At 35.3% G+C, this 23,503-nt stretch overlaps 1 protein-coding gene across 1 annotated transcript in view; it reads left to right on the top strand.

The window, feature by feature from the left end:
* Positions 1-23,503, top strand: part of Ube4B (Ubiquitination factor E4B) — a 418,857-nt gene that overhangs the window by 329,724 nt on the left and 65,630 nt on the right. The window contains exons 20-21 of the mRNA XM_090393738.1: positions 6,119-6,245; positions 21,976-22,120. Of these exons, the coding sequence (XP_090249864.1) occupies positions 6,119-6,245; positions 21,976-22,120 (272 nt within the window). The remainder of the gene's footprint in view (positions 1-6,118; positions 6,246-21,975; positions 22,121-23,503) is intronic.

Genomic DNA, 23,503 nt, shown 5'->3' with positions numbered 1-23,503 from the left:
TGCCTTAAGATGTTTTCTTCTAATCAAAATGTAGTCAATCTGTGAACTGTTGTTGCCACTTCTAAAAGTTATCAAATGCTCTTCCCTCTTACAGAAAAAGGAGTTCATAATTGCCAGATCAAATGCTACTGCAAAGTTCAAAATCCTCTCTCCTTCCTGGTTCATCATTTCCACTCCATGGCCACCATGCACCCTTTCACGGTCCCTGTTCTGTCTCCCTATGTGTTTGTTCAAGTCTCCTCCGACAATCACTATCTCATTTTCTTCTAGTTCCCTCATTTCTTCATCTTGCACGTTCCAGAATTCATCTTTCTCTTCTGCTGTACAGCCAACTTGTGGGGCATATACAGATAAGACAACCAGTTGCTTTTCTCCAAGACCCATTTTCATTCGCATGATCCTGTCATTCCTTCTACCCACTTCCAGTACTTCGCCCTTCATTCTGCTACACACCACAATTCCAACACCATTTCTTCCCTCTTTATTTGCTCCAGAGTAGAACAATTTATACAGTAATCTTTGGTATAAATAAATGTATAATTATTGAAAATTGTTATTAAAGGGAGAGTTATCATTTAAGTAGTTGTCTGAGATAACAGAATTGTCAATTCTGTTATCTCAGTTATGATAATTATTACTATCATAAATTAAATGATATATTTTTGGATTCTGATTAAGGAGAAATTTAAATTATTAATATTCCCTACAGAATCCAACTTAATCCACCATACCAAAGGCTATACTTGTAAAAATTATTTGATATTAATCCCATGATTGTAATTTATTATTCATGTAATTGCCTTGAGTTTATTTATTAAATTTTATTAATTAATCTAAAATATTAGCAATGATAGAGCCTTATATTGAAATATTATTCTGTTTATTATGATTATTCCTAATTTAATATTATGAGGAATTGTATATATAAGTAATATGTCTTATGTGAATTATAATATGTTGAATTTTTATTTATCACTACCAGTATGTAAAGGTATAATGTTATGCAATATGTCTGTTTTTATTTTATTTTGTTTGTTACTATGGTTACATGTGCTAGCTAGAAATAGCTAGCACATGCATGGATCGCATGAGCTAGACTGTGAGAACAAGTTTTGGTGGGAAAGAAAGTGAAGGTATATAAGCGAAAAGTAAGAGTATACAGGGGATGAGCAGGCAGGGAGCACTCATGGCAGTACGGAGTAAAGTAAGAGGCTGTAGTAATAGGAATTAAGTGCTGTAATTAGATTACGAAGGATCGGGATGTAAATTGGCAACTCAGAATATTGATAAGGAATTCTAAAGTTATGACGAATTCCAGAGCTTTTAAGGAAGATAAGTGAAAAGCTGATTTTATTGTAGTAAATGAGGAACAAGTGAATTTTCTAGTGAAAGTGTGTCTACATTTGTGATGCACAGAGATTAATGATTAAATTATTTTAAAGAAGATTACTTTTGAAATGTGTAGCTCCAGTGTGATAGTTAACTAAAGTTTTAAGTGTGCCTCAGTGAATACCATGAGCAAAGGATTTATCCGTTAAGAACTGTCCAATTTTATATTACTTCAGTGCAGAGATATATGTGTAATTCCTTCTCTTATTCCCCACATTAATTATAACGTTATTTTGCTGAAATCAGTCGGAGCATGAAGTATGAAGGTGTATACTCATGAAGCAGTTGTTGCCACCATTAATGTATTGAGACTTTGCTGACTGTGTGATAATAGTAAAATTTGTTACTAAGAGAATTTGTGATATTGAACTCTATTAAAAGTTATTTTAATATTGTGAAAGCTATAAATCTGATAGCAGAATGTCCATAGACTGAATTTGTAAGATGTTATGACCAGTTAAGCTAAGACATTTATATTATCTTGTTCTCAGAATTGAGTTTATATGTATAATATATTACCCAGAATTAAATGTTTTGTTTTGATGATTTTAAAATTGTGTTTGCGTGAATCTCCTTTACTGCACTGTTCATGAAATTATCAGACCTAGCAGGAGCTTCAACAATAAGAGATAAACTTGGCCTACGTAAGAAATAATATTGATATAAAATTAGTTGATGGTTGGTTTCACTACATTTCATTAGACTAATCTAGATATAGAGTGGCACAGTCTAAAAATATAAATTTCTCTATATTTAAATTAGTAATCAACCAGCAACTTATTACTTGTTTAAGAACAGAGTTAAAACAAGGAAGTACGATCCAACAATATTATGATTACAACACGTATATCACAATTAGGGTTAGCATCACCTGTTTCATTTGCTTTACTTTTCAAAGTCCTAATTTTAAGCCACTTTTCCATTATTAAAAAACATTTCCGAAAAATATATAAATATGGGGTTAACTCGCGACACACTTTGTCCAAGTATCACTTAGCACTTCTGAAGATATACTGAGCCTTTGTTGAAGGAGGAAAACCTTCAATAATAAAAATCAATAAACAACAAGCAGTTGGTTGAAATGTGGATAACACATGTTTTACTTTAAATCTGACAAAACAGCAAGGGAAGGCGGAAGCAATAAAACCATGTTGTTGTTCACTTAACCCCTCCCCCTCTTTTATTAAATTATTGTAGCTGACAGCTTTTTTTTTCTGCCATTGGTTTTTTTTTAAGTATCCATTTTATTTCAATAATTTTTACTTACTTATTCAATTTTAATTTGTTTTGTTTGGATAATTAAAATATATATCTTTATTTAATTAATTTAAGTCTGCCTGCAGACCACCTGTCCCATCATCGCGGACCACCTGTGGTCCATGTACCACAGGTTGAGAAACACTGCTCTAAACAATATGCGTGATAATCAGCATCTAATCATGAAATCCAAAACATCTGCAGCTGTTCATTGAGAAACATAAAAATTCATAATCCAGAACAGTCTGGACACTTGCTTAAAATATTACATCCTCCAAGCACAAAATTCTTAAAGGATTCAAGTGTGAATAATGAACATGTTTAGATTGCTCATAGAAAAGTGTGTAACGAGTGCAGGAAGCATTGCTATATTATGCTGATCTTAATAGCTCTGGATTTTGTTTATCCCTGTTGTGAGATAAAGAGAGAGAGAGAGAGAGAGAGTGCCTTAACACTGTTCATTTCACTGAATGAATATTTTTATATCACACTTTGTTTGAGCTTTTTTTTGTGCCATCAGTCTGTTTTGCTCTAATCAAACTCATGATTTTATATTACATTATTGAATTTTCTGTTATGTATGCTTGTACTACATACTCAGTACGAGATTCATTCTGATGAACAATAAGAAAAATTTATAAGTATTTCCTTTTCATATAAGCTGCCCATTTTGTTATTCTTTCTAAGATGTCAAATTATGTTTCTGCATGAATCATGGAAATGATTCTAGCCTCCATTCTTCTATTGTCTTGTTTTGGCAGTCTGTGTTAAAGAAAGAACTAGGACAAATTCTTGATAAAGTTAACAAGATCAGTAATAACAGAGAAGTTTAGCTCAATCCTAGCAAGGCAAAGATCATGGTTCTCAAAGAAAAGACAAAGAGAGAAGCTCTTGAGAAACAAATGTACCTTAATGAAGAAAGAATTGAGGAAGTCAGCAAGTTTGAGTACCTGGGATCCATTATTAATGTGAAGAATTGCTGTTCAGAAGATTAGGAATGGCTTAAACAACAGTCAGAGACTTGTCTAAAATCCAGAAGGATGGATCTATCTCCATGGGAACAAAGTTGAGGATTTTGGATTTAGTTGTTTTTCCAACAAAGACTTATGGATATGAGACTTGGAACCTAAAGAGGTCAGATAAGAAAAGGATAGCTGCTTTTGAGATGTGGTGTTACAGAAGGCTGCTGGGGATATTATATAGTGAAAGGCATACAAATGAATGGATGTTAGAAAAGATCAGTAGAACTTTAAGGCTCCTTAAGGATATTGACAGAAGAAAGTTAAAATATTTTGGACACATTGAAAGGATAGAAGGAGGACTTCTCAGAACAGTAATAGACGGTAAAGTTCTTGGAAAAAGAGGAAGGGCTAGACTGTCATTGAGATGGATGGATGGCATGTACAGAGTGACTGATCTTCAGAGAATTTAAGCCTCCAGAAAATCATACAACAGGACTATATGGAGAAACCTGGTGTGGCACATCACCAAGCATCGGAGTAACCATACAGCATCTGTGGATGCCCAGTGAAGAGATGGAGGGATTAAAGTTCTTTTGCCATTGCAGTTGTACATCTTTGTGTTTTTTCACTAACATCAAGCTTTCTAAATGTATTTGAAGCTTGTTTTTGTTTCACTACTCAGTGAGCTCATAGTAGTGATTGGTAGGCATCTGCTCATGCCTTGACTTTGGTTTTACTAGTATTTATAGTTAAATTATATTTTCTAAAAATTTGAATTCTGCCCAGCAAAATACTTGACTGTTCTGCTTCATAATTAGCAATCCACTTATGATTATATTAGACACTATTTTCATGTTTTATTTCATTTATGTATTCTTCAATGTATAAGAAGTGGACGTGTGTATTCCTGACTGATTGACTTCTATTTTAAAAATTTCAGAATTCTTAGAAATACACAAGTCATATATGACTACCTTCCTGTCCCTTCAATTCAATATCATTGTTTGGTAAATAAATTATTGCATTTTATGTTAAGTTCAGATTACTAAGATTTTATCATATCACCTGCTTCCTATATCAGTTCTAGTCTTATACCATCTTGACCCATTACTTGTCCATTTTTAGTTGGTGAATTGTCTGCCAAACTCTTCTCTACCTCTATCATCTATTTTGCCTCTTTCATTTATATATGAATCCTGGCTGTTGTATATTTCTACATATTTTGTCCATCTCTTTTCTGTATCTTTCAGATTTGTCAGGATCTTACCATTTTGATCTTTATTGCATTTCCTCTATTATTCTGTTTGCTTTTCCTTCTATCCACATTTTCAATGTCTTCCATCCACTCTTTTTTTTTTCAGTCTTTTGCTTTGGGGTAATTGTTTTTCTTAATCTTGCATAGTCTGTTTACTCTTGTTGTTGTGCTTCTTTTTCCTTTTATTTTACTTGTTTGTCATTGAGATCGTATCATTTGTCATCCAAGGTTTCCTTGGATCTATTTTGATTTTTTTCTCAGGCATTTCTCTGCTTTTTACTGTTTTTCTCAGTTGTTGGCTTTTTTCTTCTACAGATACAGTGACAAATATCATTTGGTCACTATCTTTATATTTTAATAAAATAATACTTTTCAGCATAAAAGTTTCCATTCTAAAAAAAAATTTTGTTGAAATTAGAAATAATTCATAGATGCTCCATTAATCAGTAAAACTAGTGACATATCCTTATAATAACTTATTTTTAATGTAATCTTATGCTACTTTTGCTATAGAAAAGTTTATCAGACCATGATGGAAGTGCTATTTATTATCAGATTTTTTTATTTGTAGTGTGCATGCGTGCATATGTGTGCTTAAATCTCAGTGAAGGCTATTATATCCTGGCTGTTGTATAGTTCTAAATATTTTGTCCATCTCTTTTCTGTATCTTTCAGATTTGTCAGGATCTTACCATTTTGATCTTTATTGCATTTCCTTTATTATTATGTTTGATTTTTCCTTCTATCCACATTTTCAATGTCTTCCATCCACTCATTTTTTTTTCAGTCTTTTGCTTTGGGGTAATTGTTTTCTTAATCTTGCGTAGCCTGTTTACTCTTGTTGCTAATAGTTAATAGTTGCTAGTGCATTCATACTAATGTACTATTAGCCTATAGTGCATTAGTATGAATGCTGTGAGTAGACTAAAAGATAATCCAAGCAATCAAATTCATCTCCCAGTGTATTAACATATAATGTATAAATATTTACCATTACCGTGAATTTTAGTTTCTCCTCCCCCTCCCTCCCTCTCTCTCTCTCTAATAGAAAATTTTCTGAATATGATCTTTAAAACTTTGTTCAACTCACTGATGACTCATCACTTCATTTTTAACATTTTGAATAACACTCTCCTTGGTAACAAACTGTAGAAAATTGGTTGAAGACTAAATAGGATTTACTTTGACATAGTGGTATATTTTGGTATAGTATTTCCAGTCTTTTTTAATTTTGAAAATATTGTTTTACAACTAGATGTGGAAACTACAGGTGCAACTAGTGAGTTTTATGATAAATTTACCATTCGTTATCATATCAGCATCATCTTTAAGAGTCTGTGGGCCAATCCTGTGCACAAGCAAACTGTGATTCTAGAATCTGTGTAAGTTACCTTATGTTAAGTATATTTAAAATATATATATATTTAGTAGCTACCTTATGTTTTTTTTTATTTCAATTTGAAATTGTTATCTGGAGTTTAATATGAAACAACCATCAGATTGGGAGAGAATGATATGTTGTTCTTTTTATTTCATATAGTTATATAACAGTGTAATTGATACATTGTTATATAACAATGGGCCTCCGTAACTCAGTCGGTATAGTGAAGCCCTTTGGTCAGAAAGACCTGAGTTTGATTCCCATCCATGATGAGAGGAACTTTTATCTGATTTCCGATGAAAGGTGAGTTAGCCAGTCTCATACGGAAGTAGGGTTTTTTTTCACCCAGAAACTCTGGTTTTTTGTCCCCAGAACACGCAAACTAGCCCTGGGAACATACATATCTATAGATATGTGTGTGTTCTATTAGGTATTATGTCTATAGAAGAGACATAATGCAGCAACAAAGCATCAGTGGGAAAGCAACTGGAGGGAGTCAGTGAGGGAAGGTTTATCCATTAAGCAAATTTCTCACTTCTGAAATAGACATAGGACACTCCTACTTCTTCCTTTTTTGCCCCAACATTTAGAGTACCCATTTGTTATGTTTTTTTTTTTCTGTATTCTTTGTTCTACTTTTGTGAAGTTCTTTTTCTGATCATTGTGATCCATGTGATTTGACCTGTCATTATCTGGAAAGGAGTAGAGAGGAATCCTGCATCAACAATGCAGCAGTAAGTCTCCTCCATGATCTCAGGACAAGGCTCAATGATGTGGTGCTAGTTGTATGGGATAATTCTGACTTTCCACTGTTGAGCACAATTATTGTTTGCCAGATATTTGGTGTTCGTATGTGGCCCCTTTGGTTGATGAGAAGATCTTGTGCTGAATTCTCCCTCCTTTGAGAATGAGTCTTTAATACTCGGATTTATCAAGAGTATTCAACAAGGCAAAACAAAGTACAGAAATCATAACAACATCAGAAAACAATAAGAACAAGAAAAGGAAAACATCAGAATCACTTACAAATATACCATCTTTTTTAATCTAATTATACATTCAACAGGTGCACCTTATAACAGGAAAATATCATCCTTCTTTATATAGAATGGTTGATAGATATTTAAAAAAAAAAATAAAAAAAAAAAAATAAAAAACTGCATTCAGGTGATATTCTCATTGAAACATTTCCCTGGAAACAATCTGAACAACTTCGTCATGCAGTATCAGCTTTGGGAATTAGCAAAACTCTGAACTTTGCTTGAGGAATAACATTTGAGTGAGACCTTCTTGATGTTTCTGATGAGAAGATTTGGATTTTTGAATTAAGATATCAAGGAGTAATAACCACAAGAAGAATTCTCATATATAGGAATGATATCTTAGATCCTGGTACAGGAATATCATCCTTACATTTTAACACTCCCAGTATCAATGAAAGCAGAGTATCTTAATTGTCCTGTCAGTTCTATATCCTGAATCCTTTTTGCTACTTTAAATGCCAAATATAGTTATGCAGACTACCTGCCATTGCTTTGCAGTCTGTGTCTGTTATAGCAACAAAGATCGTGAGAATAAATACCATGAGATCAAGGAAGAAAAGGATATTCAAAAGACCAAGATGAGCAGAACATACTGTATCAGGAGACAAGGAGGAAATATACCACAACATCTAGTGGAAAAGTGATGTTAAAAAAATAGCTAAGGAGATATTAATATTCATGATTCTCCCATTTTCTCACAGCTACATTATCTCTGAATGATGTGATATACTCAGTCTTAATAGAGTGAATCAGAAAAAAAAAAAAAAAAAAAAAAATATATATATATATATATATATATATGGCTTCAATGCCAAAAACACCAAAGTCCACTAATTAGAAAAATAATGGACCATGAATCTTCAAGAATAAATGAACAGGCCTCTAGATCTGCTAATAGATAGGATTGACACCTCTGCCCTTGAGAGGAAAATAAATCAAACAAAAACCATCCAAGGTGTCATCAAATTATACCCAGTGGACAGAGTAGAATTTGAAGCCAAATAAATATATCACAAAAATAAAAAATAATGAAATTATGTCTACAATGGTATTGTTATGAATTTGGCCAGAATATAGACATCAAGCCCCCTTATGGAGAAACATGAAACCAGTGTGCTTTTGCATATAGAAGACATACTTAATCTAGTGATCCTACATTACAGAATATTATCAGCATCTGTAAGGACATCATAAGAGATGGACCTTCCCCATCCTTATAGGCACCCATATCCCCCTCTCTCTCTCTCTCTCTTCACAAAGTCCCAGTCAATACAAACCTAGAGATATCTTCAATTCACCTCTTAGGTGGATTTCTTATTACTGTATGCTGCATCTGTTTTTTACCTGGTGCATATATCTCCTAGGATGACTTTGATGGCCTCATGTTGCAATTGCTCCTATATTTATAATGGAAGGTTTTGAATAGCCACAGCACTTTGTGTAGGATCATGTCTGTATAAACAAGGCAGGGTTGTAGAGTGTAATATCCACTCATTTACATGAGATAGCGTACATAGGCATCCATGTACATCTCAGATATCATAATGGAAAATAGAGCAAGCTGACTGGTCTACCGTTTCCTCCTTAACAAAATTTGATCCTTTGATAGTCATCTTATATTCTATCAATGAAATAGTGAATCATGTTATATAGCATATAATGGAGGCTATCCTAATTGCAGTACTGAAACATCTGGAGTTGCACCTTTTCCTTCAACCATGGTGGAATGCTGAATGCACAGCAGCCAAGAAAGCTGAGAACAAAGCTTGCATATCCTCCAGAAATACCTCACAACAAATCCGAACTCTTGGATACATGACACATCTATAACCAGATCATCATCAAAGATGTCTGGGATAAAATCTAGAAAATGAAGATGAGATATATCACTTACTCACTTTTGATTGTAAAACTCAATGGATGTACGAAAATCAGTTCTGGTTGCAGATACTCTCAGGGAAAGTTTACCAAAGCACATCAAAATCCTCCCCACAAGTTCCTGGCCTTCAAAAGCAAAGCAAAAAAATATCAAACTCTATTCACTTTAAATGGACCAGATGGCATTCATTATGAAATGATTAAACATCTATCATCATCTTACATGGCTCATCTGTTTTGCTTCTTTAATACTTATATGTTTGCATAAAAAATATGTAAACACTTATTTCTCGATTCCTGGAAAAGGACAATTATTTTTCTAATGCCATTCAAGGATCCAAAAATTCCAACAGATTATTATCCAGTAACTTTGGCTGTCTGTGTAAGATCCTGAAAAATATGGTTAACTCCCATCGTTTGTGGTTTCTAGAGAGTGACACCCCCTCCCCTCTAAGAAACTATCTGACTTCTGAAAACATCATTCAACATTTGATCATCTCATTAGATTGGAAACATCCATTAGGGATGCTTTCCTTAAAAAAGCACCTTTTAAGATATAGCTTGGATGTTGGGCATGCGGAAAGGTATATACAATTTTGGTGTTAGGAATTTCTCTCTTTTTATCAAAAAACTTTCTGACTGAATTTTTAAAATCTGAGTGGGAACCCCACTCTCCCAATTCTCCAAGAGGGGGAAGGAGTCCTACAATGGTCAGTTTTAAGTATCATGCTGTTTACAAAGTAAACTCAATACCAGAGCAACTTTCTTCTACCATAAGTAGTGCCTTCTTTGCAAATGGCTTTACAATCTTTTAGCATTCTTACAATATGAGAATCATAGAAAGACAGTTGCAGCAAGCCATAGACCACTTTTGTACCTGGACGCTTTCAAATGGATTCAGGTTGCTTTTCTCTCCACAAAAGACTGTGTTTGCTTTGCACATTTATTGCAAACACAGCTTCTCTCCTGATCCATTATTAAGACCCTAACCAACAATAATCCCAGTTGCGGCATAGTTCTTAAGACTCATATTTAGTAAAAAAAAAAACCTAACTAAAAAATTAATGTTACTGCCCCACATATATGATCCCTAGGAGATGGAAAACAGCCTGTGAAGGCTGTTTTCCATCTCCTAGGGTGTAGATCAAAACTTCATAGTGCTTTGGTGGTTGGATTCTTTTTCACCATAAAGTAATTTAGAATCACAACTGGACATCACTTATTACAAGTCTTCACTTCGAAGCATATGAACCACCACCACTCTTGTTTCATTGACAATAGCTGTCTTTGCAGTATGTATCCAAAATAAAATTTCTGCCAGATCATCACACCTGGACAGGTATTTTTTCTCTAAATTAGGAAAACACCTTGTGAGAGACTGTCATATGTCCCTTTGAACTGTGCCTAAAAGAGTTCTACATATTAGACAACATTAAACAAAAGCTTCTTTATACACCACCACCTTGGCACAGCTGCATTCAGTTACAGCTTCTCTTTGTTCATATAAAGGAAACATTCCACCCCTTCTGTCTACCAGCAGCTCTTTCAAATATACAGAGCAGAATAATCTGATTTTGTACTATACAGACAGATCAAAATCAGAGTCCTTAATGGGTCTGCTGCTGCTGTCTTCCTTGACAGCACAGTATCTAATTGGATCCCAATTGAATGTAGCAATTATGCTACCAAACTGCATGCCATAGGACTTTCATTACATTAGATAAAGATGAAATACTATGCCACCAAAGGTGCCTTATTTACACAGTTATGTTCAGCACAGACTTTGAAAAGTCTGCCATTGGCATCCAGTGCTTGCTTGAATCCAACATCTCTTCCATCAAATCTTCAAATCTGTAGATTTCTGTTGGAAGTTCACCAGTGTTGGAGCCCGAGCCACATTGGATCAAGGGAATGAGGGCTGCAAACACTCCATCTTGGTCAGCTCATTCTTTATGATACCATTATTTTTCTCTTTCCTGTATTACATGCAGATTATAAAACAAAAAATTAACATCCTGCTGACAAGCATCATGTCATTGATGTTTCTTATGTTGTGTGCCAGTCTTCAATTTTATTGGATTTGAGGTCATTTCAGTAGTTTTATTATTATTGTTCACCCTTCTTCCATCAAAAACAGTGCCATCTTATTTAACCAGGTGATGCTGCAGTCACATAACATTTCTTCATATAGCATATTTGTCTGTAGTTTAAGCTAGTACAGTGTACAGTTTGATTTGTTATTTCCAAATTGTTGGCATATATTTGTTCCTTTAGTATCCATGTATATGCTTATTATATAGACACCATACAAATGCCTAAGCACATCATGAGAAGGTGAAGATTTGATATTGGGTCAATTTTCCAGGGTTGGAGTTCTCCACCTCTTCATCTAATTTTGGTCTTGAAATGACCTAAAGCTATTAGATCCATTATTAGATCTGACTATGCTTAACATCCTTTATAAAAAATCACTGATATGCAGTACTCAGTAAAACAGTTCCACAGAATTCGAAAAGAAAAAGACTATTTATGCTTAGGTAAAGTCTGTGCAGTTTAACAGCTTCATTTATAGTCTTTCTATTAGAACATGGCTTTTATGTTTAATTTTGGCAAGATGCATCTTTCATGTATGTAATGAGTCATGTTTTTGTAGCCAGTATAAATTGGAAGAATATAATGCTCCCAAGTCAGTGTAGCTCTGTCCGGGTGAAATGGCTGTGGGAAGGAAACTGAAGTAGTTTGAAAGAGGCAAGGAAGCCATCTTGAAGGCCTATCTATTCAGCAAATTGTTACAAATTGGACTATTCCAGGTCAACGTTCAGTGATATCATACTGAGATGGAAGCACAGGAGGCCAACTACAAGTGTTGACTTCAGTGGACAACCCACAACACTCAGAAGACGTGACTTAAGGTGTGTTACAAAGGATGATATGTAATATGAATTTATATCAATATTTAAATATCCATTTTTTTAATTTTGGTGGTGAAATGATCTTTCAGCAGAAATGTATATTACACCTTTCTTAAGTAAGGTGGAAAGGGAAGGATTTCAGATTCCCCTCCTTTGATTTGCCACGGGCATGTGTTTGTGTGTACACTGCTTGGAAAGAAGTCAATGGACCCCCCCCCCCCATGGACAATGTGAATCATGCCACGTAACAAGTTACATGTTCGTAGTTAGTATAAATTGGAGGAATATGATGCTCCGAAATCAGTGCAACCGTGTCCAGATGAAATGGCTGTGAGTAGGGAACTGACAGAGTTTGAAAGATGCATTGTGATACAATGCTACATTGCATGCCTATCTGTTCAGCAAATTGTTGACAAATTGGGTAATCCCAGATCAACACAGTCATACTATACTGAGATGGAAGCACAGGAAGTCAATTGCAAGTTCTGTCTGCAGTGGACAACCCACCACGCTCACCGAACATAGCCATAGGGTGCTATGAAGGATATTATGTAAAACCACCATTCATTAGCTGGTGTGTTGAACAGAGTTTCGAACATGAACTCACAACTTGGATTTCCATGGCAGGACTGCAAGTCCCATGTTGACATGCTGCATCATCTTCAGTAGTGCAAAGAATGTGTATAGCGGGGACATGGCAGCTTGGGAAGCTGTGTTATGGAGTGACAAATCATGCTTCACCCTCTAACAAACAGATGGACTGTGCCTGGTGAACGTCTCTTACCAGAGTTCGTAACCCCAACTATGAAATTTGAAGGTGTCAGTGTGATGGTGTGGTCTTATTTTTCCTTGTTTGGCCTTGGACCTGTGTTTGTGGTGCAATGAACTGACCTCCGAGAGGTATCTGAATATTCTGGATAATGCAGTGCTTCCTACTTTGTGGTGATTCACTAGAACTGACCATTGTCTGTTTCAGCAAAACAGTGCAGTGCCATAATGCTACTGCTGTTACTGCAGGGTTTGTGGACATGAACATTGCCACACTTACTGGCCTCTGCAGAGTCCTGATTTCAACTCTATTTGAACATCTGTGGAATGAACTGGAGCATTGAGTGAGGTCAAGGAACATCCACTCCAGAACAGTTCAGGACTGCATTACATGCCTACAGGAAGAATAATCCAAAATTCCCATTGATGTTACCATACACTTGTGTATGCCCCGTAGGATTACTGCAGTCATCACAGCAAAACGAGATCCTACATCCTATTACAATTAGTGCCATGGCTGTTGTTCCTCACGCTATGGTGTCCATTGACTTCTCTCCAAGCAGTGTATGTATGTATATGTGTATATATATAGTCCTTATTTTCCTCTCAGTTCCTGTTAATCTTTCTATTTTCCCAAAATATGATAAACACGGGAAGAGGGGGATCTGATACACTCTAATATAAGGCAAAATGTTCCAATTGATCCCCAAGTGAACATAAGAAGGAAGTTAACTTGCTAATTAGATGAATGAAGATAGAATTGAATAGTATGCCAATGCATTCAGAAATACCTTGAATAAAAAGAATAGATATACAAGTGATTTTTTTCTGGCATAGATGAATGAGATCTGTAATTTTTCAGTAATCCTTGAAGAAAGTACTGTCGATGTTACTGAAAAGAAATGTTGACTTAACAAAGTTTATATCTGGTTGTAGTAATAGGATTTTACCCGATTGACCTAGCACTTTATCTTGGCTGATTTTTGATTGAAATGATGATGTGAAGAAGAACAGATGAGTTAGCATATGTCTTTTTCCTAGGTAAGAAATTGGGTGCAGTTAAGTTGTCTTAAGATTAGGTTTAGAAAAGGCAGATGTATTGGAAAATGAACAGCAAATATGTCATTATCATATTTGTTTCAGCCAGATGGTAAGGTGAGAATTAACTGTATTGAGGAATTGTTCAAAATGCTCCAAAAAATATCATTTGGCTAAAAGGTTTATGCAGGTTATATATAGTTAGTAATCTAACGTAAATTATCTAGAAGCCATTATAGATGGCTGATAGCCATTGACACATTTAAGGTGCAGGTGACTGGATCAGCTGATGCTTAGCAAGAGTGTAGTTAAGTGAATTAGTAAAAAAAGTGATGAAAATCAGATATTTACAGTAATTATGATTAAGCATGTTTACTTTGAGAGTAAACTGAACACAAATGCTACAGTGGCAACCAGCAAGATATGCATTAGGAGAGGATCATTTGATGACAAAAGAACTAACCACTATTGATGGTGATTGACTGAAAGCCACCTTGAGTTCTAGCCACAAATGCCAAGTAAACAAGTTTTTATGTGCTCGTGATATATTATAACAAACGTTGAAACAGCTAGACACAATTTATTAACACTTAATTTAATCTCTAGCATGTGGCTCATATCTTTTAAAATCCACTGTTGTTATTCTACCTTGTTGAAGTCTGTTTTTATTGATAGTGATCTGTAAAAACAGACTGTTTTTACAGATCACTATCAGTAAAAACAGATATTCAGATCAAAATATTTAAAATAGCATGCTTTATTAAATAAGTTGAGAGGCTTATATGCTGGTTATACATGATAACAAGTAATTAAGGAATTGACAGCGTACACTAGAAATATAAATTAAATAAACTTTAATATATACTTTCCGATATTTCGGCAAACGTCACGTTGCCGAAATATCAAAATAGGGCTGAGATATCGGGAGAAAATTTAGCTTGGATTAGCTCTAAGGTTTCTTTGACGTCTCCTCCTTATTGACATTCGTGAATAAGGAGGAGACGTCAAAACTGACCATTATGTCATTATGTTGGAGTGTAAGGTTTTCTATACTGGCTTTGAAGTGGGCTGAGTTTTTTATGTGTCATGGTGTGTTGCCAGTATAGTGTGAGAGCGCTTTGGCTAAATGCTTGGCTAGTTTGTAAGTGGGGGAATCAGTGCCATCCGCTATGGGATGTATAAGCTTCTAAACAAGAATAATGATCATCCACGGAGATTCCTTCGCATGCAAGGCCCGCCATTATGGCAAACTGAAGCTAAAGTTATCCAGACAACTTAACCGTCTGGCATTCATAAAATGCTGCCGGGATAATCAAGTCATCCCTAACTGTGTAAAATTTAAACACCGCTTCATCTCACAGAAAGCTCTCCGTATCTACAACCGGGCGAGCCAGGCTTTACTTCAGGAGCAAATTACCACTATAAGCGGTTCCCTAGCCGACATAAACAGAGCTATATTAGCGCTAGAAAATGAGCTTTCACATATGCCTAATCACGAGCTTTGGTCATTCCTACATGACGTCTTGTGTGCAGCGGCTAATAAAGAATTCGAACGAATACGGAGAGACATATCAACAAGTTTGATAAATTAATAAAGAACTCGGCATCCAAACCTAAACTACAAACCAACACTGTTAACCTTTCTTCAGTTATCTTGAAGCCATAAGAACTCAATGCTCTGTCACGTGGTCACAACTTCGCCATTGCTCCTAAGAAATTACCTTGCTGAGAAATTAATGATCCAAATTGAACGTGGGATTCGCCACCTTCCAAACCACATCGCCAACGATATCAGATTGGATGTAGCCTGTGTTCTCACAAAAGCAAAGCCTCCAAAATCCAACTTATCCATTAGTGAATACAAGTCACTACAAGAATTGAAGAGAAACAAAGAAATAGTGATCACCAAAGTGGATAAGGGGGAACGCCACTGTGGTACTTAATTTTAATGACTACACAGGTAAGCTCAAGGCTTTACTATTAGATCGATCCACTTACCTCCCTATTGAATATAATCCCACCAACTCTCAAATTAGAAAACTCCATAGGCTCCTTAAGAAGGTCACTTCTTGGCCTGTGCAGATTACCAACAGACTGAAACCCTATAACTCTAGACCCCCCTCCGCATATATGGGCTCCCAAAAATACATAAAGAAAATGTGCCATTACGTCCCATAGTGGATGGCATTGATTCCCCCACTTACAAACTAGCCAAGCATTTAGCCAAAGCGCTCTCACACTATACTGGCAACACACCATCACACATAAAAAACTCAGCCCACTTCAAAGCCAGTATAGAAAACCTTACACTCCAACATAATGACATAATGGTCAGTTTTGACGTCTCCTCCTTATTCACGAATGTCCCCCCCCTCAAAGAAACCTTAGAGCTAATCCAAGCTAAATTTCCTCCCGATATCTCAGCCCTCTTTCAGTTTACAATGAACTCAGGCTATTTCGTTTGGCAGAAAAAATTCTACAAACAGATAGAGGGGACAGCCATGGGTTCACCACTTTCCCCACCCTTGACTAACTTCTTTATGGAGACTTTTGAAGAGAAGCCTTAAACTCAGCCCCACAAAAACCTACCATATGGCTTCGCTACGTTGATGATGTGTTCGCTATTTGGCCACATGGCCCGGATTCACTCCTCTCCTTCCTAACACACTTAAACAACCAACACCCTAGAATCAAGTTCACCCTGGAAAAAGAAGAAAACAATAACCTCCCCTTCCTAGACATACTAGTTACTTGCCAACCTGATGGAACCTTGGTTTTCTCAGTTTATAGAAAACCCACCCATACAGGCAGATACATTCACCAACAATCCCATCACCCCTCTTCACAACAATATGGAGTTATTAAGACACTTTTCATGGGCAAAAATAATCTGTTCAAATGATCAAGCCCTAACCACTGAACTAAATCACATCCGTGACACTTTCTCAGCCAATGGCTACCCCCCCCCCCCAAAAAAAAAGAATCCAAAAAATACTTAACCCAGTTATCCACAACCCACCATCCCCTCCCCTTCACAAAAAAGATTGCTCTAAATCCATCACCATTCCCTACATCCGAGGCACCTCGGAAAAAATCAATAAAATTTTAAAAAAACATGACTTGACCACCTGTTACAGACCACATAGAAAATTGGCATCCCTTATCCGCTCCACTAAAGACCAACCACTTCCCCTATACCTACCTGGTGTATACCAGGTCCCTTGCAGCTGTAAACTGTCCTACTTTGGCCAAACAGGCAGGACAGCAAATATCAGAATCTCAGAACACAAGGATTACATCCGATTTCACAAGTACAGCCACTCTGGGCTTGCAGACCACGCTCTGGATACTCGCCACAGAATAAGATGGAAGAAAGCCACAGTAATACACCGCAGCAAGTTCAAATATGAAAGACTATTCATGGAATCAGCCTCAGCCCTTAGGAACATGCCAAACCTCAACAAATTTGGATGCATGAGACTGCCCCAAATTTGGGAAACATTTATCAGAAGAACTTCAGCCCAAAGGCCAAGAACCACCAATATAGCCTGCCAGGGGGCACCATCAGGACTTTAGGAAAACGTTAGCTTCCTAGCTTCTGTTCTCATTTGCTGTTATGTAGTACTTGTGTGCACTTGTCTTTGTAATAAGTTCCCAAGAAGATGGCAACGTGACGTTTGCCAAAATATCGGAAAGTATATATTAAAGTTTATTTAATTTATATTTCTAGTGTATGCTGTCAATTCCTTAATTACTAGTTATCATTATTATTAAATAAGTATTATTAACTCTCTTATGTTGTCTGTAGATTTCAGTGCTTGTTTTAAACTTGCCAAGTGTCTACAGAAGTATTTTGTGTGAGTGATGAAACTTTGATTTTAATTGCCTGGGAAAGGTGTACAAACTTAGCAAATGGATTACATATCAATTCAAAACTAATTGCAACCTTCTATCATTTTCCTTTTCACTGCTCTCACTCACAATAATATGCCATTTTTGTACTCATTTCAAATATCATATTTCAAACTGATTGTTTGAAATATGAAATTTGAAAAAAGTTGAGAAACTTGAACTGAAGGATTTTTTGGCTTCTAAAAATCAGAAGTTTTATAGGTATACAGTAGTAGTAATAAACTTGTGTCTTATTAGGAAAAGGTTCCTGGTTATGAATGTTTTTAATAATGTAATTACACCTCCAAGATGTAAACCTATAGTACATTAGTGCTGTAGCATGGAAGGTGGGGGGGGGGATAAGGTTTTTTCAGATAACCATTTTTGATATTTTTTCATTTTTTTTTATATATAATCCAGAAACTGTTCTACTTTAGAGACCAACATGAAACTTTTTCAAGCTACTTAGGTCTGGAGTTAGATAATAGCACAGGATATCGTTGTGGACTTAGACCTCTTCTGGGCTTACGTGTTAGATCACAGTATGTGGCACTGTTTTTACTGCAAAGTCAGGAAAATAAAATAAAATAGGAGATAGAATTTCAGCACCCAGTGTGAGATCACCATCATCCTACTTGTTGGAAGCATGAAGTATGCCCACAGTAGAATTTGAATTCACCGCCTAGAGACCAGATACTGTAACACTTAGCCAACTAGATTAGCAGGTGTGTTTATTTATTCTTTCAAAAAGTTTTTATAAAAACGTTTCCATTTTCTTATAAAACCCCAGTATATATATATATATTTTATCACCTTGTAAAAGTGTTTTGGAGACTTTGTAATGAACTTTTCAAACATACTTTCTGCCTAAGCTTTGGATGCTTGTTGGCCCAGATGATGTTCAGGCCAGTATGGTTGCTTTGATGGTGTGTGCTGATTGCTTAGCTGAATTGGCAGATTGTATATAATTTAGCTTATTAATTTCTTGTATTTTTATCCATATGCTAAATAAATCACCTTATAATATGTCAAAGTCAGGAAAAGGAGTGATTCCTCCATATAATCTTTGCATATTTTTTTCCAGATGAAGTGTTCCTCAGTTAATAATAAACTCAAAATGTTTAATAATTAGTCTAGGGAAATCTTTCTTTAATAATTCAAGAATGTCCTGACAGAAAATATTGATGAAAAGAGAATGTCTAGACTGATAATTATATCAAGGCATTGCATACAAATAATACAGATTATGTATATATGCTGCTGGTTTCATGATTGTTGGAAAACTTGGGCATCTGCAACCAGTGCCTTAAATACTGATCACTATTCTTCAGTGGAATGACAATACCCCCTTACTTGACCTACAATGAGTGAATAACAGACTCATAGAAACCACAGGAATGGTGTGCTATCAGATAGTTTCTGTATGTGTTTTCTTTTAATGTAGCATTGTATCTCAGGCGCTTTGTACAGTACTTCTCATTGCTTCTCTGAGGGAATGCTGCTACAAACCCAGATCCTCATATAAAGTCCAGTTTCCTCTCCTTGGACTGACATTTACCTTTGCCTTTTTTTGTAGAACTTTTAAGGTGGCATGCCAAAAAAAAAACCTTATTAATATACTTAATGCTATCCAGAAGAGGATGGTTCAGCTAACCACTATCTCACAGACAATGTTGTTTGTGCTTTATTCATTTACCGTTAGTACATCCATACTCATAGTTCCAATATTTTGTATCTGTCATTCTTCTGTTTCCAAAAACTTATTAAAAATATTACATTACAGCTACACTATTCATCTCTTGCAGCTGATGGTGCAGCTGTCGGAGATCCAACGATGACATCTTATGAAGTACGAGGAAACAAGTAATGCACATTCTTTCTTCATCTTTTCTATCTTTCCTGCAAACATTGTTTTCACATGCGATATGTTATCACCATAGTTTTTAAAACTCATTAAAAAGAAAACATTATGATTGTGTTGTAGACTTGTACAGGGTGTTCGGGATAAATTTGACAGTTTCGTAAGGAAAAAGAAAATCTTCTTTGTATCTATTAAATTTAATGAATTGACAAAAAAACATTACAGGCAGAGTTAATTACAATACTATCAACAAGATTTACTCAAAATAACCACCATTAGCATCGATCACAGCTTCAATTCTGCTTTGGAACCTCGAACAAGCTGATGCTACAGTCTCCCTGGGAAGGGCCGCAAAAACTGTTTTAATTTTATCCATTAACTGGGCTTTTGTATTACTGGAAGTGCGATTGGTGTCTTTTTCAACTGCGCCCCATACAAAATAATCCATGGGGTTAAGGTCTGGGGAGTTTGGAGGCCAAACATTTGGACTGGTGAAGTCGTAGAAATTTTCAGACAACCATTTTTGACTTTTCCCAGAGGTGTGGCAAGGGGCCGAATCCTGCTGCCATACATACGGCCTACCATTGGCTACCCTTGTTATCCAGGGCTTGACTACAGTTAGCAACTCCACGAACAAAGCCCGAATTCCAATGCCAGGGTTCTTCAACACCTGTTCCTGCAGATTTGCGAGGAATTCTGCTGTACGAACGCAATCAGATCGTCTGCTAGGGATCTTTCTTCTTGCTACATCCTCGTAGTCACCATTGCAAGTCTCTAGTTCATGCCTGATTGTTTTTACTGTATTCAGGGAGCATTGGGCAGCAGTCGTAATATCCTTATTTTGATGGCGGGCACGAATCATCGTGATACAAGTTATTCTCTTCCATGATTCAGGTGGGTTCCAGCTATCCATCCTTTCTGACATCTTGTATATGAATGAAGAAGGGTCCAAACTTTTAAATGAAGAGAAGTGTGTGTTAATACATGTAACTTACGGAAAAATATAATTAATTATAAATAAATATGTCAAATTTATCCCGAACACCCTGTATGACTGCAAGTCCCTGTTAATATGATACTTTTTAATGAGTTGATTTTTAAAACTATAAGATGGATAATGTTCAGCAACACTCATTATAGCTGAAATTACTGTTCCAATAGTTATTTTTTTCTTGGCTCAAGAACATGCTACCAATTACTATTGCTTAAAAAAAAAAAACATCATATTGCTAAATTGCAGTGGATTGTTATCAGATGTTTTACACTATTAAGTTTTCAACCTTTGGTGGATGTGATTTATATTCAAAATACATAAAAGTGTATACCCCTTTTGTTATTATATAATTTTTTTACTTGATTATAAATTAAAAATGCCAAGAAATTATATTCTTGTTTAATCCTTTATCCAAGTGTGTAAGCAAACAAAGGTGTGCATGAAGTTATTGATGACTAGGCTACTTGTATATAGAGGCTAATGACTTCACATTAATTGCTATAGTATTTCAAAATGCAAATCGCATCCTTTTGGGTGTGTATAATGCTATGCATTATTGGAAGGGCCACTACCCAGACCAGTTTCAATCTTTGAGATATCAGTGGAAACAAGATCTAGAAAAGATACCAAGGTTGAAGTAATGCAGAACTCATATATATCCCTTATATAAGTAGTGAAAAGGTGTCACACATTATTATTGAAATATTCTGGATTAGAGCTAGTTGTAGAAATTTTCACTTGGTTATAAATTAAGAATGCCAAGAAATAATGTTCTCATTTCACTATATTTCTTTAAATGTCTTATAGATCAAAGAGGATGAAAGCTGCAAAAAAAGCTTCACATGTAAATTTTGATTGCTTACACTTAGATAAAGGATTAAACAACAATATAATTTTTTGGCATTTTTAATTCAACTTTTGTTATTATGTTATAAATAATATTGGTAACTTGATTTTTTTATGTATGAATTTCTTCACAAACATTGCAACACTGCCTAGTGTTAATATTCAGTCTTGAGCAGAATTTCACAAAGACTAGTCTTCCCCTCCCAACACCCATTGGTTTTATTTACACTTTTCATCTAATATACTGTGAATCTCATAGTCATGAGAAACCACATCTTAATATCTTACGTTTGTTGTAGTTGGATTCTACTACATTCTTATTTTTATAGAGATCAATCTTATATTACTGTAAGAATGATATCCACTTTTAATGGGTTTATTGCATCATTTTGTTTTACAAATAAGGTAAACATTCATATATTAGCTTTTTTTTTTCTGTTATTGTTTTATTACATTTTCTTTCAACTGTTAGTAAAATATTTTTGCAAATTTTGTCTTAGATCTGGGAAACAGTTTGTAAAGTTCATTAATATGCTGATGAATGATACAACATTTCTACTTGATGAGAGTTTGGAATCTTTAAAGCGAATTCATGAAGCGCAAGAAGTAATAGAGAATGAAGAAACATGGAGACAGATGTCACAAGTTTGTACATCATATTTGTTTATTAAGCACAGCAAACTTCATTGTCCTTGCAAAATAATAATTTTAATAGAAAACATATGAGTTAATTCATAGATATTTATAATGGGATATGTTTTGTGTCATAATTAATTTACAAATTGTATTTAATCCTAAAGATATAAATGTAATGGAAAAATATAATTAAATAATATAAAAGGATGGAGCATGAAAGAAAGAGTGAATGGAAAAAGCATAAAAGTGCAAGAAACTGGGAAAAAAAAGAGATTAGTATTGTATGGGGGGATTCGATGATAAGAAGTGCAATTAATGAGAAATTGATGAAAGCATGTTTCCCAGGTGCAAACATAAAGGATGTTAGTGATTATGTAAGTATATAGAAGAATGGAGTGAAGAAATTGATTATATGGCTGGCACAAATGATTTGAAAGGTGAGAAATATGCAATGGTGAGAGAAGATATGAAAGAGTTGTTATTGGAAGTGATGATGAAGAGCAACAAAGTAAAGATCGTTTATTGATGTATGGAGTGAGTTTGATGGACGAAAGGACTTGTATATGCCTGACGGACTGCATTTGAATGGAGTTAAATGTTTGAAGAAAGTGTTGTTTAGTTTGAATGTGGTAGTGCAAAAGCAGGGACACTAGAGATATTAGGAAGGATGAAGTCAGTCATGTTTCTGGCCATCTTTGAGCATGGGTACAGTAATGATTATACAATGCCGAATGGAATTTCACAGTTCTCCAATTTAAATGGGTTGGTAATGACATCACACAAGGGTAACTATGGGTACAAAGAGATGTTGAAATGTATGTACACGAATGCAAGAAGTATCAGGAATAAGGGTAAGGAGTTTTTGGCATTGGTAAACTTGACCAGAAATTATAGGCATTACTGAGACCTGGTTGACTGAAAATTATATAGTTACAAGGATGGAATGTAGAGGGTATTGTATTTTCAGGGAGAATAGAAGGAACAGGACAGGAGGTGGGGTATTGCTCGTGATAGCTGCAGAATTATAACCAACAAAATTAGAAGTTAAAGAGGGTATTAGGTCTGAGGGAGACGGTTTATTTGAAGCTGTCTGGTGTGGGATAGAGGCAAATAGGAAAAAATACATTGTTGATGCTGCTATAGACCAGGAGGTTTACAGGAAGATATAGATGCCATATATCGGAAAATCAGCACAATGAGTGTAGGCCAAACAATTATTATGAGAAACTTTAACCATGGGGACATCGATTGGATGGAGGAAAGGGGGTGTAGCAAGATTGAAGTGGGATTTTTTTTCAATTGCTAAGAGATAATTACATGAAACAACATGTTATAGAGGGGAACAAGGAGTTTTGAGGGTGTTGGATCTGATAATAGTTACCAAACTCCACG

This window comes from Typopeltis vanoorti, chromosome 1 (assembly GCF_054136105.1).
Source record: "Typopeltis vanoorti isolate ZY-2024b chromosome 1, IOZ_Tvanoo_1.0, whole genome shotgun sequence".
Classification (NCBI taxonomy): Eukaryota; Metazoa; Arthropoda; class Arachnida; order Uropygi; family Thelyphonidae; genus Typopeltis; species Typopeltis vanoorti.
Note: the sequence above shows the minus strand (reverse complement) of the source record. Positions and strands in the feature narration are given on the sequence as shown.